This window comes from Mastomys coucha, unplaced genomic scaffold (assembly GCF_008632895.1).
Source record: "Mastomys coucha isolate ucsf_1 unplaced genomic scaffold, UCSF_Mcou_1 pScaffold15, whole genome shotgun sequence".
In the NCBI taxonomy this organism is placed as follows: domain Eukaryota; kingdom Metazoa; phylum Chordata; class Mammalia; order Rodentia; family Muridae; genus Mastomys; species Mastomys coucha.
The window spans coordinates 6644461-6664166 of NW_022196897.1; the positions used below are offsets into that span (position 1 = coordinate 6644461).

Consider the following 19706-nt stretch of genomic DNA (forward strand, 5'->3'; position numbering starts at 1 on the left):
AATTCAAATTAGCTTTCAGATGACAGGTTAAAAAATTACTACAAAAATTAAATTTGTTTCTGTAGTTAAAAATATAACTCTAAACACACAGAATTCAAATGTAAATGACATTGGGTTTTATTTCTACTTTGTATCTTATATAAAACAGCTAGTTTTATTATATATGGCTATTAGCAAGCTGAGAAATACATGCTTCTTAACATGAAAATACAGAGCCCTCAACATGGGGCCAGACTTTTTGTCCTGCATCCGAACATTACCAGAAAGATGGAATGCCCTGGTCACACTTGAGTATATAATGCAAACAGGATTTGGTACCAGAAGGTTTTAATGCAGAGGATATATGTATCACTGTATACTGAGATTAAAGGACTTGTATTTTAGAATGAGATGAATTTTTGTTCCATGTGCTTATTTAGTAACCGACTTCATTTTTCTTCCACTGTAAGCCTCAATGTCAAAGACTGCTACTCAGGGTGTGTTTGATGGCTATTCCTGTGAGCCTTCAAGCTGGACACACAACTTAAAAGGCATGTAGTCACTGTTGTCTCAAGCCATGGACTGCTTATGTTCCTCATTTACTTGCTATTACAAGCTCACCTAAAAGAAAATAAACTTGTGAAAAAGAATAGAATTCTGTCCTTGTCATAGAAAATTCAGTCTATAGAGTAGAAAATGCCCCAGAACTGTCCCTGTAAGGGAAAGAATGTAGGTAATCCTTGCGCTGAGGGTGGGATAAAGGCAGTTTGATCACATGTATGGTATCAATTTGGGTAACAAGAGATGCTAGGGCTTTATAATAAAATCAGTTCCACTTCCCCAAACAGCTAAGCCACAAATTTGATACATGAAAAGGCAAATTAGCCAATGTGGGTGAGGTTCACAGAGAGGAGGCAATGATAACAGGTGCTTTCCCACAATCGTGCATGTAATGACCTTCCCTACCACAGACCGAATGTCGACCTAAGTGCCTAGCTTGGGAAATGGCCTACTAGATCCTTACGAACTTCTAACTTCCACAACAAATACAAGGAGAGTCTATATCTGGATGTGACCATTTCATACATTTTATTTTGGAATCTTTGTTTATATGTAAAATATGGAAAGAAAATATATCTCAACATACCCATGAAATTGTGTTGAAATTAAAAGCACAAAACTGGGTAAGCTTAACTGTTATGTTGTTACTTAGACCCTGTTAAACTTTAGCTATGGGCTAAAGTATCTTAAGCTAACATGTAAAAAATATTACTTAAAATACTTTCATATTTTAATGAATATTAAGTAGCCATATAAAAGGTAACGGTTTGGTCTTCCTCCATAAGCAATGATGTGGGAGTTAAAGAGTCTCCGAGATCTAGAAAACAGAACCATCAAAATAAGTTTGTTTTGGAAGCTGGAGAGTTGGCTCAGTGGTAAAAAGCATGCACTGCTTTTCAAGAGGACCTGAGTTCAAATCCTCGCACCCACTCAGCTGGCTCATTACTGCTTGCAACTCCAGTTCTACGGGTACTCAACAGCTCTAACCTCTACAGGCACACTAATGTGCATAAAACTACACACAGAGACATGTATCTATATATACATGTAATTAAAATAATAAAAATTAAAAGAGTATTTTTTTAAGGTTTGTTCCAATTTGGTCTAAAGATTCTATGGCATGCATATCTATTGTTGGTGGTAATGTAAGAAATGTTAAAGACTGAAGACTCCAGGGAAGAAGTTTCTTAAGTCCTCTTGATTCTGGTTTAACATGAACGAACACAGCAAAGATCTTTGCTTGCCATTCTAAGAATTGTACATATGCAGCAGGCTGTCTTAAATTTAAGCCACAAACTACATGGTAAACATCTTCTCTTCACCCTAACTTTAGCTAGAAGCAACTGCACAGGAGTCTCTGGCTTCCAATACTTCCCGTGTATTTGTGTGTGCTTCTGCTGCTCAGGTGAGTTCTGTCCGGTGGAAGCAAGTGAACCTAAGGCACCTTTGCCTTTTACACAGCACATATGTCAAAAGGGCTGCCAATTTCAATGCTAACGTAAGTGCCAAATCTAGAAGATGTTCATAAGAATCTTCTGTTTTTCATATGCCAGGCTTACCAGTCCAGAAAAATTACAAGTGAATTAAAATCTGGAAACCCCTGCTTGTAAGTAAGGGGTCCAGCTCATGTGTAGAGCACTTGCCAAGCATGCAAGGGACTCCTGGATTCCACCTTCAGTATCACATGCAGCACAAGCACGAATCCCAGGATATCTCATGGTTTCCTCACCGTCCTTCAAGGGCTTACTAAGACATGCTGATAGAATGTCTCAGAACACGTCTATCAATAATATCGGCATTTTAAGCTTTGCATAGAACAAGTGTGATTCTGGTGAATGTTAAGTGCAGGACTTTAAATGTGGTTTACTGTTAATCCTAATTTCTGAGAGGGTCCAGAAAGGCTTGATTTAAAACCAGAGATTTTTACAAAACCCTGAAACAAATGAACCAATGATCCAATACCCTCTTCCTACCCACTTCCATTTTTTATTTTAAATCTGACCTGTCATTAAACCACCCAATTAACCCACTGGGATCCCCTCTCTGTTCTCAAAGCTGGTCTCTGATCCCAGACGCTGATGCCTTTGGTCCCAAACTCCCTTTTAAAGACCATCTTTGATCCACGGGTTTGTAGTTCCTGGGTCTGTCTTTCTAAGGTCTGGGGCAAAGGAAGAAACTCAATGACAGAATGCTTGCTTTGCACATGTGAGCCTTAAGTTTGACTGCCAGGATTGCAGGGGAAAAACCTGTGAAATCATGCCTACTTCTGCTCTGAAGGGAAACCATGCCTGCCCTTTGGGTAGCCACTGAAGAAGGAGACCACTTCCCTTCCATCTGGGGAGAAAAGGAAGGGGCAGAGCAAGTTTAAAGAATTAGCTACCTAGAGAGTTGGAAGTCCCCCACCATGTCCCCTTGAGGTGACAGTTCACCTAGGGGGAAGGCACACTGCAGAAAGGTTTCCTGGAGGGTACGCTATGTACTTTCTCTACCTTGCTCAGGGGGCGGGTACCCATCCTATCTTGTCTATAACCAAGGACCAGACAGGGATAGGGGACCATTTAAAGATCTCAGAAGAAATGCTGAAAATAGATATAGAAAAGGAGTTTTAGGGAGGAGGGTATAAATGATCAATTCTATCGAACCTTCAGCCAGTAAGTAATAGGTTCAGAGCCAGTGGCAGCCTTTTAATCGCCAGTGCAATTTATGATGCATAAGAATCAACAAGGAGGCTTTTTGTAGCGGGTTATCAAAGTGTCAACAATGATTATTGCCAATAGAGCTCTGTAAATGCCAATTGCCGGGCTGCTGCTTTCTTCCCAGTGGGTCCAGGGAAGAGGTGATGTGTTAAAAGCAGTCTTGTGACCCTCTTACTTCCTTCACACCGGCTTCACTTTACCCCAGGAAATCAGACCTGCATTTGGAGAGCTGTGCATGTACAAAATGCATATTTGTGTAAATCCCTGGCTTTTTAAAGAGTCGGGTCAAATCTCCTGGAGATCGAGTGAGTCCAGTTACATTTTCTTTTACTCCCCCAGAGCCCCTGCTGTGGAGATGGCTAGCCGGCAGCATGCCAAAGCTGTCATTTGTAAAAGACTGTCTGCTCAGCTATAATTAGTAACTTGATGTCACACTGGAATTGGACCGCAGCTGTGAAAAGATCGACCACCAGGGAGATTCACATTTCTCTGTCTCATTTAGAGGGGGCGAAACTGCTGGAGTCATGAATGGAAGATGCCCTTCCACTAAAAAGCAAAGAATTAAGAACTAAAACAAGCCCTAGCGCTGTCAGAATGACAATGGTTTTTTTGGAAAGACTCCCATAAAAAAAAAAATCTAGACATCTGTACATACATGTTCTCATACTTGTTGCCATAAAAGTTAATTCCATTATTGTTAGAATCTAGGGCTGTGTCTCCTCCATCTCCATCTCCATTATTATGCTAATGAAACCACACTAATTAAAATCCAAGGGAATGGAACTTGTCTGCACCTATATCACTAAACACTGAAAATGACAGTTTTCAAAACTTGTCATCAACAAGTTAAAAGTACAGGAAATTTAATAATGACTCCAGTGAAGGAAGACTGAAAGGAGAAAGGTAAGGCTGAGATCACTTCACTAAGGAGCCACGGCAGTGGAGAGTCTCGGAAAAGGACTGTTCTGAGCAGGGCAGCGATGCACAGCAATTACAGCCGCCGTCACTAGCTTTCCTCTCAGAGGCTAAACAGAAGAAATGGAGTATTTCAATAACTGGTACCAGTGTCGATTCTGAAGGTGTTTATGGTTTTACACGAACTCCCAAAAATGCTGTGCTTTTAAAGAAAAGTCAAAACTATTCATTGATCATGGAAGGAAAAATCAACAACTGAAAAAGAAAGGGGGAGGTCATAGTTCAACTACGGCAGCACATTTTGATAACTGATGTGATTGTAATTGAGTATTTCTGGATTGTCAGCCACCCCACCCCCACCTCTCCGGCAGCCACACTCTCCTGGGTGACTATCAGTTTTGACTGCCTTTGTAGGGATTTCGCCTCCATTTCCCAGTGAGAATCTGAAACACACAAGGATGGGTGAGGCAGCCCTACAGAGCTTCTGACCTTTGAGGGATGAACTGTCAGACCCCTAACCTCCACCACAGTGGAGAGTACTCCGCCCTTCCTCAGGACGACAGTGCTGCCCACAGCAGTGCTTGTACTGAAGGAGTCACGGGGCCAAAGATTCTGGACTAAGTGGCCCAAATCACACACCTGAAACCATACGTGAAAAACCACTCAGACTCCTCAGGCGGAGGAAATATAAATGGTTGTTTCACTAAAATAGTTTGAAATCGGATCATTTCCTTGATTACTTAAAAACAAACAACAACAAAAAACAAAAACAAACAAACAAACAAAAAAGAGCCAAGACCCCGGGTGGACTGCTTGAGCACCTTACTCAGCCTTCACGCCATGTTCCGGTCAAGACTCCGGGTGGACTGCTTGAGCACCTTACTCAGCCTTCACGCCATGTTCCGGTCAAGACTCTGGGTGGACTGCTTGAGCACCTTACTCAGCCTTCACGCCATGTTCCGGTCAAGACTCTGGGTGGACTGCTTTAGCACCTTACTCAGCCTTCACGCCATGTTCCGGTCAAGACTCTGGGTGGACTGCTTTAGCACCTTACTCAGCCTTCACGCCATGTTCCGGTCAAGACTCTGGGTGGACTGCTTTAGCACCTTACTTAGCCTTCACACCATGTTCCGGTTAATGCAGTTAATGTTCTCATCCATTTTCATGGCTTCTGGGATCAACATGAAATTTTTATAGACCCTTTAAGGACAGAAGACACAGGCTGTCTATGACTCTGCTGCCTGCTTGTGGATCCCGTTCGCCTAACCGGGCCACCCTGTCTTGCCTCAGTGGGAAAGGAATGTGCCAGGGTGGACTGATACTCAGGGGGCCTCCTGCTTCTCGTAGGGGAGGGGCTGTGCAACGGGGGAGGGGAAGAGGAGAGCTGATATTAGAATGTAAAGTGAATGAATGAATGAATAAATAAATAAATAAATAAATAAGAAAAAAAAGGAGAGAGAGAAGACAGAATAGGATCCCAGACACTGAGTAGGCAGTCATTCACAGAGATTAGATGTGTGAGCTCTGGTGCCACAGTGCCTACTGTCCAACAGTCACTTAATAACTTTATGGTCTTAGACAAGGGATCAAACCAATGTGTGAAACTGAAATGGAAACTTAAGGGTTCTTTGGAAAGTCAGTTGTGTTGGATAGAGTTTTGTTGGAGGAAACACATGAAGGAGTATTTTCCTGAAGTGGACACAGGAGAAAGGCTAAGGCAGACTTGTGAAGGAAACATTTGGCTGAAGCAGACACAGTGAAAGAATGTTCCTAAAGCAAGCACGTGATGAAGGATATTTCACTAATGACACCCCACATGTATTCGTCCATCTTACTTTGTATAGTTGAACTCCATTTGTCGGGGCTCCATAGAGAGAAACACACCAATAAACCTGCAGTGGTGTGCTGCAGTTTTTTGCTTATCTGTGTTGTCAGGAAATCAGCAGTTTGGTTCAGTAGAGTCAGCACCGGCAGCTAGATCCAATCGTAAACACTTCATAGGTACACCAGCAGTCCAATTCGGTAGACTTGGCATAGCAAACAGGAATCAGCACTACTTGGTACTACTTGGCAGAGAGAGCCAGGCCAGGAGAAGTTCTCAGCTGTGACTCTCAGTGAAGAGAAGTGTAGACCAGAGACCCACAGACTACATGCAAGCCAAGCTCGGCTTCTATTTATACTCCCTCCGAATATCACATGCCTTCCACCGGCCTTGCCTCACCATGTGTCATACCTCAGCATGTGAGTCTATACAGCTGACATCACTTGGCCAATCAGTCAGAAACAGCAGCACACCCTAGAAGTTTTCTGGTGCGTTTCTCTCTGTGGAGTCCTGACAAATGTAGCTCAACTGTTCAAAGCATGGCGGACCAATATATGTGTGTCATTAGTGAAGAATCACTAACGTGTCCCTTCACGTGCTTGCTTTAACAGAACATCCTTTCCCTTGTGTCTGCTTTAACAAAACATTCCTTCCTGAGTCTATCTTAGTTGTTTATCTGCGTCTACTTTAGGAAAACACTCCTTTACCTGTTTGTCCCAGCAAAACATCCAACACAACTGACTTTCCAAAGAACCCTTAAGTTTCCACTTCAGAAATAACTCCAGTGACTCAAGGAAATAATCACTGTACTGCATGCTCGGCTTCATAGTCTCCTGCATCCCAGTTCACTCACATTAGATAGAAACACATCCCAGGGCAAGCGAAGGTTTGCACTGTGCCACCAACTTAGAAGCCGGGGTTTAGGGCTAGAGGTTAAGGGGGTACAGTCAGACAGCTCTAAACCCTGCCGGCTAGGCCCTCTAGTTCTTTTCAGGAGGTAGGGTTGGGGAGAGGGGACTGACCCTTGAAGAGGGATGGAGGAGGAAGACAGTGACAACCTGCGATATAGTGTTCAGGGACAGTAGCTTCTCTTAGCTCTGCACAGTTGGGCTCCAACCACCACACCCAAGTTCTGCCCATTCTCATTTATTTTTATTTATTTATATGAGTACACTGTATCTGTATTCAGACACACCAGAAGAGTGCATCAGACCCCATTACAGATGGTTGTGAGCCACCATGTGGTTGCTGGGAATTGAACTCAGGACCCTCTGGAAGAGCAGTCAGTACAGTACTCTTAACCGCTGAGCCATCTCTCCAGCCCCCTGCCCATTCTCTAAAACCACCACCAGGAGGAATGTTGAGAGGGACGCTGGCCATTTACCCACGACAGAGGTTAAGAGCAGATCCTAGAAGAGGCTTGAGGCAATGAACCTCTGCTTAGCCAAATTCTCTATTCTGACCCTTTCTCCTTAAAGAAGCTGAAGAGCCTTAAAGAGGAGGGCAGGGACTGTGGCTGCTGCTAGCTTCTAGAGAGCACATGGTCCTCAGGCGTATCAGTGTCTGACCTGAGGGAGCGCCACAGTTATGAAATGCCAGAGGCCAGTGCTCTCCATCAACCAGGAGTCACAAGTGTTTTTCTTGGGTTTGGTTATTGCTGGAACAGCCCTTGTAAGTGGAGCCTGAAGATATCAAAACCAATGCCTGACATGGTCTCTAGGGTCTTGGTGACCGAAGCTGGGTGGTGAAGAAAACCCAGCAACTGTCCTGAGAACTAACGTTACCTTGTCCACGTGTTCTTTGCTAGGCCCCTCTGTGGCTAAGATTCAGGAGTGTATGTGTGGCCCTTTAAATAATTACTTATTTTCTTTTGAAAATATTGAGTCTCAATAACGTACAGCCTCTAGAAACCCCTTATGTGCTAAACGTTAAAGACTTTGCTCAAGTTTTTGCGCTTGAAAGAAATGCTCATTCAGCAACCTGGAAGTTAAGAGATCTTGTTGCTGGTTCTTAGCATCTTCCAGGGAGCCTGGGTAAACATAAAAATACACACTCAGTAAAAGCCCTAGGGCAGCCACCATTTCCTGCTCTCTTCCACACTTCACCATTGCAATCTAGCTTCTGCTCCTACCCACCTTCTAGAGGTGCATAGGTGTAGAGGGTATGGGGCATACCCTCTTACAGCCTGGAAAATGCCTGCTCACCATGGATGCCCAACAGATGCATGAGTGAATGACTGAGGCTCTTGCTCATCTGGCTGTGGCTGCTGGTGAGGTGGAACTCTCTTCCCTGGTGACAGACATGCTTCTTTCCACCCGCCACACTTTCTTTAGGTGATTCTACGCATGCCTGTCTGTGTGGACCATCCTTCCTTTGACCCCTGGTCAGCGTCATAGGCCTGTGGGCATCTGTTCTGCTGCATTTGCATTTCAAAGTCTTTGCCTGCTGCTGTGTTTGAGGGAGTGCAAAGATCCTCTGGTCAGATCTGAAGGTGACAAGTTATCTTTCACAGCCTCCCTCGAGACACTCCCTGTCCTGATCACCTCCCACATTTTATCTGAATAAATAAATTTGCTCTATTTTTTTTTCCTGCCACCAAATCTTTCTGTGGTATGGCTAGCCATGTCCAACAGCCAAGACCAGGCCCCGCCTTGGGGCTACTGCACTGGTCTTGCATCTGATACACACACAGGCACGGGTGCACACACATATACACATACATGCACCTGCTAGGACAGTAACTATGAAGACACACACACACACACACACACACACACACACACTTCTGAATGAACACAGCAGAGTATATGTACAAATTCATAAAATTCAAACTGAAACAAAATGATATTTTTAAACAACTTAATAAAAAATTTAAAAAGCTCTTTGGTCTAGCTTTAAATGGGACAGTAGAGAAAAGACCCTTCTGATATGTAGGAAATATGCAAGAGCTCAGGCGACTTTTCACCATGTGTCAATCGGGGCTAGTTTAGATCTACATGTAGAAAACTGTGTTCCAAATTCTGATTTTTTTTTTTTGTAATTGAAGTATTTTAATTTTGAAAAGGAATCACTTATGAAACCACTTTTTTCTTATCTCACCTAGAATGGCAATTTTTTATTTGACAGTCCAACTCTTATTTCCAGTTTTTCACTAAATAAAGGTGCCCAGCATCTGTTTGCTCACCTGCTCCAAGCTGTTATGCTTGCTCAAAAGTCTTCCCAGCATGCGAGTGCTAATCCTCACTTTCTGTCTCTTTCAATTCTTTATGTCTTCATCTACCAATTCAAGTTAATTACAATCTCCAAACTGACTTAAAACCTAGATCTGTGCAAAAAACTTCAGAAAATCCCAACTATACACTTAGTTGTTAATGATGAATTGTTTCCTGTCAGCATCCAATGTATTTTACAGAGCATAAACACACATGCACAGTTTACAGCTGCTCCTTGGAATGGTTTATTAACAGCAAACCCATTTTCTCTTTCTATCTCACTGATCCTACATCAGCAGGTGTCTTACTTCTTATTTACCAATACTGAAACACTGTATACTGAAACCTTTAAGACTGAAAGGCCTCTTGATAATACTCCCAACAGCCTGACCCTTCAAGTCTATAATTCCGTTAAAAGAAGCCGAATAAGATTTAAGTATTACTTAGTTCCCAATCGGTCAAGAGATACAAAGATGCAGTCTTTCATCCCTCATTTTAAAAAGCAAAACCAACCCTAGTCTCATCTTACCACTGTACACTTGAAAAAATGGACGCTCACCCGCATCGGTACGTAATGACCAATAAAAAGGACAAAGAAGAGGCAAAGAACAGAGTCAGGGCCATGTGTCTAACTGGGGTACTGAGGGCTTGGGAGCCCAGTTCCTCAACACCCGGGACTCACCCTCGGAGCTGGAGTGCCACTTCAGCTAAGTTTACAGTCTGTGCAGAGCAGGTTGCATGTGACCCATTTCTGTCGACCACACACACAACTAGTACCTAGTAAAGGTAGCATCCCCAGTCACTGAGGAAGGGGATGAAGCATGCATCCCCAGGCTGCAGGGACTGTCACTTGTGCTGGCGGCAGCAACAAGGCAATAGGAAGAGCCACGTCAGTGGGGTATGAGAAGAATGGACAAAAACACTGTACCAGCCCGCTCCTGGGACAGTGAGGGGCATCATCTCGCTTACCTTTTCTTTGTCACTAGCTTCTCTAGCCACTGTTGAGCCCTGAAACACAAAGAAATGGTTAAGAATGGACCTGGATGGGATGCTTGGTTTCCCGTAGACACAGTATATAAGTGGTTCTGGGCAGAATGGAGAAGAAACAAAGAAAGCACTGCCCTAGGTCCAGCCTCAGCATGCTCCCCTAGTCCCAACAGCCCTCATCTGGTCTGTGGCTCCCCCTGCAAGTGCTCCTGTCTACAGCCCACTCTTCTCCAACCAAGTCCTAGTCATTGTTGCCCAACCTGTCATTCTCCGGTTCTTACCATCTTGGAAGTAAGAAAACCTGCCATCATTTGAGGAATAAACCTGCTATGCATTGATCAAAACATGACAGGGTTCACCATCTTCAAAAGGGGGGTGGGCTATCAGATGGCTGTGGTCACAAAAGCACTGGATGATACCCTTTCCCCATATCCAACCTCTAGTTGTGGACTATCCTGCCTCTGACAGCCTTCTCTGTACCACACACTCGCTGTCTTCTCTCCAGTGTGAGTTGCTGAAGGACAGGCTCACCGAGCTCTGAGCACATCCCCTGTGAGCACTGTCTGACTCCCTTCCTTTGGAGATTCCTTCAAAGCCACCGGCTTCCTTCCACTTCATTTGTTCTAGGCCCTATGCGGAGCACTGGGGTACAAAGTGGAAGAAAACACAGCCCTTGATCTCCGCAGCACCGAGTCTACTGCACAGGGTTTCAAAAGCAGCCTAAGAGAAGAGCTGGCCAACATGCCTGATGGGAGTCAGGAAGTCACCTCTGAAATCCCCAGGAGGCTTTGGAGGCAGTGCTCAAGCAGAGAAACTCACCTTTTTGCGGAGGATTTTAATTCATAAAGAAAAGCTACGGAATACATAGATAAGTTGAGTCTTACTTTAGATTTCTAAATGTGTGAATTCAGCAATCTGTGGCTCACCCATGGCAGAGTCTGTGTTTACTGACAAGTGGCTGGAGAAGGGTCCGAGAGTTTGTGACTTGCTCTGCCCCCGCACCAGATGCCCGAACTGCTACAGTGGAGTCTTTTGCTAACTTGGCCACTGCTCAAACACAGCTAGCTATCATCCTGGAACACTAAAGCGGCCAATCACAAAGGAAACCCATACTGATCTGAGCAGAGAAGATGGTTAGATAAGGAGAGGGAAAAAAACCTCCCCATGACCACCTCTCCACTGATATGTGCATACAGATGCAGAAACTGGCCGGGGCGGGGGCCCTGGAATTGGGGAGCAGGGACAGGAGCAAGCTTGAGACACCCCAGTGTCAGTTCGCTACTCCCTGGCACTTGGCATGCAGGACTGGTGGGTGTCAAGCCCCTGGTTGAGTAGCCCAGAGAAAACAAAGTTTCTTGGGGAGCAAGCCAGAGAAGCATCAGGTGGGTCCAGAAGCCACATGAGGGCCCACTCCAGCACAGCTGGGATTAAAGGTGTGCTCGGCCCACCAGGCCAGGTCTACTTTCCATCAGTGGGGGCTATTCTTTATTGTCAACTTAATCTTAGATGCACCTGGGGAGTGTCTAGATTACATTAGCTTGTGAACAACTCTGCGGGAGATTATCTTGATTATGTTAATCAAGGCAGGAAGACCTTCCTACTGTGGGCGACCCTATTCCTAAGGCAGAGGATCCTGGATTGTATAAGAGAGTGATAAAGCACGCTGGACAGAAGTGTGCATGCATGCATGAATTCATTACTATCTGTTCTAGACTGTGGATGTAATGTTTAGTAAGGTGCCTGTCACCTTGGCATTCTCACAACGATGGCTTGCTCATAACCTGGAATTGTAAATCAATAAATCCCCTTTGCCTTAAGTTGCTTTTGTCAGGGTATTTTTTTTAATCAAAATAAGACGATGTCAAAGGAAGACACTGTCTAGTTACGATTCCTGAATATGGGTCACAAAGACCTCTCCTTCCTCTGTACATTGCTTTTTAACAACGTTCTCTCTCCCCTCTCTCCTTCCTCTGTCTTATAACGTTCTCTTCCCCTCTCTCCCTCCCCCTTCCTTTGTACACTGCCTTATAACAACATTCTCTCCCCCCTTCCCGCCCTTCCTCTGTACACTGCCTTATAACAACATTCTCTCCCCCTCTCTCCTTCCCGCCCTTCCTCTGTGCACTGCCTTATAACAATGTTCTCTCTCCCCTTCTCTCTCTTCTCCCCTCTCTGAGAAAGTATCTGTAATTCTTGAGTACTGCCTAGGGTATTGAGCAGAGGAGGAAACAATTCTACTTTTGTAATCTGTGTGTGTATGTATGTGTGTGTGTGTGTGTGTGTGTGTGTGTACACTCTACATGTGAGTATGTAAGTATGCATTACATCTGGGGCTAGAGGATAATCCTGGATGTTGTTTGGGCCATCACCTTTTTATTTTATTTTACTTTGTAATGGCACCTAGGGTTTGCTGATCAAGCTAGGCTGACAGGACAGGGAGCCTCAGGGATCTTCCTGTTCCCACCTCCTCAGCACTATATTTACAAGCAAGCGCTACCATGCATGGCATTTAAAGGTGGGTTCTGGAAATCAAACCCAGGTCCCTCTAGTACTTTCCTAACTGAGTCATCTCCCTGGTCCCTACATTCGTATCTTTTCTTGTTTGTCTGTGTGTTTTCTCTCCTACAATGAAATTTACTCTCTTTCTAACTTCTGAAAATATTTTAATTCTATGTAAAATAATGTCACTAGCCGGTGTGTGTGTGTATGGGGAGAGTCTTTAAAACTGAATTAATACACAGTAAAAGAAATTAAAATAAAAAACTAAGTAGTTAAGGTCTTGAATAGGAATCATGAGAGATACATGGTTTTCCATGCACCTGAGGGCTCTGGCAGGAGCAGTGTGTTGTTCTATAAGGGAAAGAGAGCGATAACATTGGGGAATGCTAAGCAAATCATAGCACAGTGGTCAATCTACAAATGCAACTTACATCTAGGCAGACTTAGTTGAAGGCAGTGCTATCTTAGGCATTTCAAGGGGATGAATGTTACTAGGTAGGGCACTCAGACCCCAGTTCCTCTATGTTGTGCCTTATGTTAGACGAGCTATGTATTCATCTTATTGTATGCGTCCTCCAAGTGCAGATAAAATTATTCCTGCTGCAACAGACCAGGAAACCGAGGCTCAAAGGTCCAGCAACTTGCACACAGCTAACTTCATGAGGCTCCTGAGGCCACACTGGCTTTCTGGCATGGGACAGTCAGAGCACCCCTAGAACCCCAAAATTTCCAGTAGAGCCTGTGAGCGGTATAGCTCCAGACACTGGGTGCCAAATGGGAGAATGGGGTGTGGCTGGGACTCCCCAGAGGTAATTCCAAGGCAATAAAATGGCTTGATTTGTGAGTGAGATGTGGGCCATAGGAGGCCTCAGCAGGACGTCCAGCTTGTCTGGGATGGAGCAGATACAAAGGCTGCACACATTCCCTTGACTTACTCTAGCTTTTCTCTCCAAGTGTGGCCTCGCAGGGGCCTGCAAGTCAAAACTACTGCCTGTTTGTTTCAGTGTTTTTAAGACAGGGCCTCATCTGCATTTAAAATCTGGTTTGAAACCTGTAGCTCAGGCTGGCCTTGAACTTGGGATCCTGCTGCCTCAGCCTTTTGATTGCTGAGGTTACCAGCGTGTAACAACCACATCTGACAAAACTGGTTTTGTACTACTGAGACACTGGTTGCCTCTACTCTCTTGACAGTCACAAGGACAATGCAAACACAATAGGGCTTTGTCCTATGAAGCAGTTAGGAGTCCCTAGCACCTGTATGAAAGACCTCGATAAAGCAATGAGGGGCCTTGACTCTGAAGCACACACCTTTAGCGTTCTGAACAGAGGCAAGCAGAGAGCATGTCTGTTTAAGCAATGAATGCTGCTCAGAATCATCCTCCTGACAAGTACAGTTATGGCTGAAACAGACACCTTCTCTTCCATAAAACAACATTCGTTTCTGAAAAAAGAAATGACAAATGAACTGTATTTGTCCAGACCCGAGAAACGGACACTTCTTGACAGTGAATGAAACTGCAAGGCTCTGTGCCCTGGAGGAGCTGGGTTCTACCATTTCCCAACATGGCTGACTGGACTTGAGCTCAGCAATACCAGCTATCAAATGAAAACCAGACTTATGAAAAATTGTATCTGCCCCCAGGTTCCCATACAGGGAAGGCTTTCAATGTAACCAGTAGGGGTGGTCACATGACTTTTGATACTTTGTAATTTAATATGTCAACATTAGGAGAACCCGTGTTAATTAAGAGACCACTATGTCTCCAGTGAGACAGGTGCGACTATAAAACCACATACTTGGACCAGCACATGCAACTGACAATGGGCATTAAGGATAGAGTATAAATTCTTCAGGCTAACTAAGATATCATTGACATTAAGTCTTGGTGTGTTATTAAAGAATATCTACAATTACCCCCCAAACTCCAAATTTCTCCTTTCCAACTACATATTTGTGCGGACTCAGATGTTGACAGGACATTCCAACTGTCCCTAATTAATCCAGACATTACAGAGATCTGAAATCAGGGATAGGAGAGGAATAGGAGGGAAGGAAGCATGGGGGAAGAATGTACCATACATACATATGAAAGTCAAAGGACACAATTAAAACAAAATGTAAAAGCATGGGTCAAGGAGAGGGGCTGTGTGAGGGGAGGAGGGGGTGCTGCAATCTGGATGTGAGGTGAATAAATAAATAAATTAATGGAAAGAAATGTAAAACCATGAGGCTTGGCTCACTAATATTTTGCTTTCGAAAAATACAGTTGCCATAAAAATCCATTAATATGTAGTAAACATTATTTAAAATAACTATAAATAAATATTAATATCAGTAGTTTAATGTTTCTCATAAATTTCTTTCAAGCAAAGATTTATTCTTATTTATATGTAAGGGTTTACAAGGGAGCCTATATATTTATATGTAAAAGTTTATGAGGGCAACCAGAAGAGGGTGTCAGATCCCTTGGAAGTGGGACTTAAAGGTGGTTATGAGCTGCCTGATCCTGGGAACTAAGTTCGTGTCCTCTGGAAGAGTAGCAGTACTCTCTTAACTGCAGAGCCATCTCTCCAGCCCTGCATCCATTTCTAATAGTCTACATATCTAGACATACCAACAGAAGCCAAAGCTTTTTAGGGTCCTCTTTTGTGCATGTGAATGAATTCTAAGATTAAACAAAACAAAACAACCAACCAACCAACCAAACAAACAAACAAACAAAATTCTGAGAACTAAGTCCCATAGATCGGAGGAGGATAAACTTTGCAAGGGTCAGAGAGTAAATATTTAAGCCTCGTGGTCCATGAAGTTTCTGTGGTCACTGCTTAAGTATAGTGTGAAAACACAGATAACACAGAAACCATGCACATGATGACACAGCAATAAAACTTTATAAAGCTGCAACCCCTCTTGGTCTTGGCACACAAACATGTCAGAGTTGGCTGTCTAAAAGTCAGGTCATGTCACTGAATTCAGAATTTTCCAGTGGTTTAATTTTAAATCATTGATATGTCTGATCTCAGGCTTTGTGACCAATGCCACTCTTTCTGATGCACCTTACCTAACATTGTAGTTGGAAATGTTTGCCTGGGTAGGCTGATGGAACAGGCCTGTGATCCCAGCCACTTGGCAAGCTGAGGCAGGGTGTTATCACTCAAGGTCTGTGCTGGCTACAGGATGAGCTCAATGCTAGCTTGGGCAACTTAATGAGACTTTGTCTCAAAATAAGAAGAAAAAGGGCCGAGGCTGTGGCTTAGCAGTAGAGTACTTGTTTATTGTTAATAAAAAATAGTGTGACCTTCCCCCTGTTCATTTCTTCCCACAGCACTCATTATTTATTAATAATAATAAATAATAATAACAGTAATCATCATCATCATCCCTACTTTAAGATTTGTTTGGTTTCCTTTCACCACTGTATGTGTGTTTTATGTACATGAAGCAGAGGACAAGAGGCCAACTTCTGGGAACCAGTTCTTTCCTTCTATCATGGAGCTCGAAGAATGAACTCAGGTTATGAGGCCTACGGGGCAAGTGACCCCATTTTACCTGCTGGGCCACCTTGCTGGCCCTGGTCTGTTTCATCATAAACTGTTCCAGCACTTAACCTACATGGCATGTGGCCGACATGACTTGTAATAACATGGACTACTTAATCCTATGGTGCTGGCAACCGCCTCCTAGATTCCAGCTCTGGAAGCAGCCTGACCATTTCATTCACATGACTAATTATAGCATATACAATATGGACAAGTAGGCTTGAGCAAATGAACAAGAAACTTAATGAAAAATGTCAAAGTCAACCTCACCTTTAAGTCGTATTTCCTATATACAGACAGACAGTGGCTGAACACGTTCCTTGTAACAATCACGTATATTTCCACTCCATCGACATTAAGCCGGTACATTCCCAAGAACTGAGGAAGAAGGGTGACTCCATGACATTCCACTATGTACTGTATAGGAGAGAGAGGAAAAGTAGCTGTCAAAACATGGTTTATCATTTATATAAAGTAGAAATGTCCAATTCTTGAGGTTTTATTTTCAGAAAACATTTACGTTGCTTTATGCTGCTCACCCATCAGACTTGTGTTCTCTGTCTTATAAATTAGAACCACTAAAGGTATTCTTTCCTGAGGAGCCCAACTAATCTGAAATGTCAAAATTGAACACAGTGGCTCAAGGCGAGAAGGAAATCCATTTGAAATGAAGGATTGTCCACCTCCGTCCTCCTCCTCCTCTCCTAGAAATCCTGAAAATGATTCACCACTAGATCAAGACCTTGAGGGTAGTGAGGCAGGGGGTGAAGAAGAGGATGCTGGGAGTCTGGAGTCTTGATTTCAATGGGCACGAAGGGGCGCTGAGCTACAGACAAGCCAGCTTTCTTTGGCTGGATGCTTGGTGCCATCAAGTCCCAGGGTTGCAAAAACACAACGTAACTTGGGTCATATACCAATGAGCCACAAGAGGGGGCTACTTCCTCTTGGAAGTAGCCATTGATAAACTACCACAGGGGCCTTTAAAATGGGGGAAGAGTCTTAATGAGCCTCTTTATGCCCATGACACAGATTTAACCTCCAGCATAGTGCCAATCCACAAATCCAGTATCATAAACGCTCTGCCAAGTGTGCCGCACCAGATGCCTGGAAGGATGATTACCAATGGTTATGGTTGTATTTTGGATTATTTTGGGGAGTGTGCCTGTATGAGTACGTGTGTGCCTGTGCATGTGCATTACATACATGTACCTCAGTGCTGGGGTTACGGGTACATGAATCCATGCTTGGCTTTTCACACAGGCACTGAGGATTTAAACATTAAGAGCACATCACGGAGTCATCTCCTCAACAACCATTTTGAGTCTTTAAAAATGGTTACACTGTTGGTTTGTTTTTTAAAAAAAACAACAAAACTTTAACAAAAACATTCTAATTGAAATTTTTTAGTGATAACCATTACTAATAATCAACTCTGGGAATACGTAACTAGCTAAAGAAGAAAAAAGTTCTTGATCCTGCTCATTAGGGCCAAGCAGCATCGGCCACTGAAGCTGGTTTCTGCTACACAGACGTCTGACAGATTTGCAAGCTGCCTCGGATCTCTCCTTCCTTACAGGTAACAGCTGAGATATATATTTGAGCTCAGTCTATTTTTTTCTCTGAGTTTCTTCTCAGCTTGCTACTTGAAATCAGATGAGTAGAGCTTAATTTCAAACCAATAAATGGACTTGAGGTTTGCTAATGCACAACAGGTGGTTAATAGTTCTTGGTTGAAAAGAAAATTTCCCACAGCAATTTAAGGGATTAAAAAATGTGTTGTTTGCCAGTGATGGAAGGTGGATGAGTGGTCTTAATAGAGTCTGAGGGCATCTGCACTATGTGAGTGAGGTCAGGGAGAACAGGCTTGGGAGCCACAATGCTGAAGCATGCATCCCTGGGTTGCCATTTACCAGCTGTGGGATTTGGGGTGAGTTAACTAAATCTCTTTATACCTTTGTTTCCTCTTCCAGAAAATGAGTGCCCACATGCCCACCTCGAATGCAGCTGTAAGGATGGCAACTGAGAGCATGCCAGAAGACCCCACACCAGTCTGTACTGCGTCCCACTCTTTCTCAGTTATCAATGATGTTAGCTGTCACTCAAAACCTTGGTAAGAAACTGTCATCACACCAATCTCTCCCATGCTTGAAACCTCTCCCAGTGAAGTCTGTTCTGGGGCTCATTCTATGGCAAGCATTATTTTGCATGCCTGGACTTTTTTTTTCTTGAGGCCTGCACTGGCTGATCAACTCTTCCACTCACATTCTTATCCTCAAAGCTGTAGTTCAGCTGTAGAGCACATAATCTCACATGCATTTGGCCAAAGTTCCTATCCCTAGCACCACAAACAAGGAGTGGTAAGATGGAGATCTGTCTACAGCCACAGATAGCCTGGCTCACAGAGGTACCGTCCATAGTGACCAATACTAAGGAGCGTTATACAGGAAACTGACAAGCTTTTGGTTTTGGAAATATGCCCATACAGGTTACACACTACAACTTCCTTGCCTCCAAGAGGAGATAATGTGGCAGAAACAACCAACTCTGATGCATTCTGTCAACAAGTGTCAGGTGTCCTTACTTCCCCCATCGGCTCTTTGATGAACACAGATGAAATGAACTTCAAACTCCCGAGTGTATAAACAAACAAGCCCACACATGACATCAAAGCCTGTCTTTCCATATCAGTGCTGCCAAAATGCACTTGACTATTAGTCTAGAAACAGCTTATGGCTCGGGAATTCTGAAGGAGAGAAAACTCTGCCCACTGGCTGGAGTTCTGGATAGGAATCTGAGAAGGTGATGCAGCTGCACAGAGTGCAGTGCTGGTGCTGAAGCAAGGGCATCACTGCCTATTTTCAACTTCCGAGGTTCTTGTCTGGCTTCTCTCCTTAACTTGTTGGCCAATTCTTCCTCCATTGTGTGCCTATTATATATGGGGTTCACTCAGAGCCTTGACAAAAATCACTCTTCTCACCTTCCCATTCCACATGGTTTGTAGACACCTCATCTCCCCCTTTCATTCCTTCTGCATCCTAACAGCTTATTATTTCCAGCCAGCAGTCATCTTTCCAGTTTTATTCACATAGGATTCTCTACTCAGTCATGTAACATCTTTGTACACTATGAGTTCCATGAAGAGACCCTGCTTCTGTTGTGTTCGTTATCAAATCCCAGCATCTGTGTCTAGCATGTCAAGAGCAATCACTAGTTAAGGGTGCTTGGTGCTCTTCTAGAGGACCCAAGTCAGATTTCCTGCACCCACATGGCATCTTACAGTTATCTGTGACTTCAGTCCCAGGGCTTCAGGCATCCTCTTTTGGCCTCTGTGGGTACCAGGCATGTACAGGGTGCAGAGACATACAAGCAGGCAAAACACACATACACTAAAAAATAGAGAAGTGATCCTAGGTACATCTTACAAACACTCTGCTGTGTATACTACAAACACACTGCTCTGCTGTGTATACTACAAACACACTGCTCTGCTGTGTA

General features: G+C 43.8%; 1 protein-coding gene across 3 annotated transcripts in view; it reads right to left on the minus strand.

Moving 5' to 3' along the window:
- The window catches only part of Pip4k2a (phosphatidylinositol-5-phosphate 4-kinase type 2 alpha), a 166581-nt gene that overhangs the window by 13717 nt on the left and 133158 nt on the right, over positions 1–19706 (minus strand). For all 3 annotated transcript variants that reach the window (XM_031369113.1, XM_031369114.1, XM_031369112.1), the window contains exons 5-6: positions 16482–16628; positions 10155–10193 (exon numbers count right to left, since the gene is read on the minus strand). In XM_031369113.1, the coding sequence (XP_031224973.1) occupies positions 10155–10193; positions 16482–16628 (186 nt within the window). The remainder of the gene's footprint in view (positions 1–10154; positions 10194–16481; positions 16629–19706) is intronic.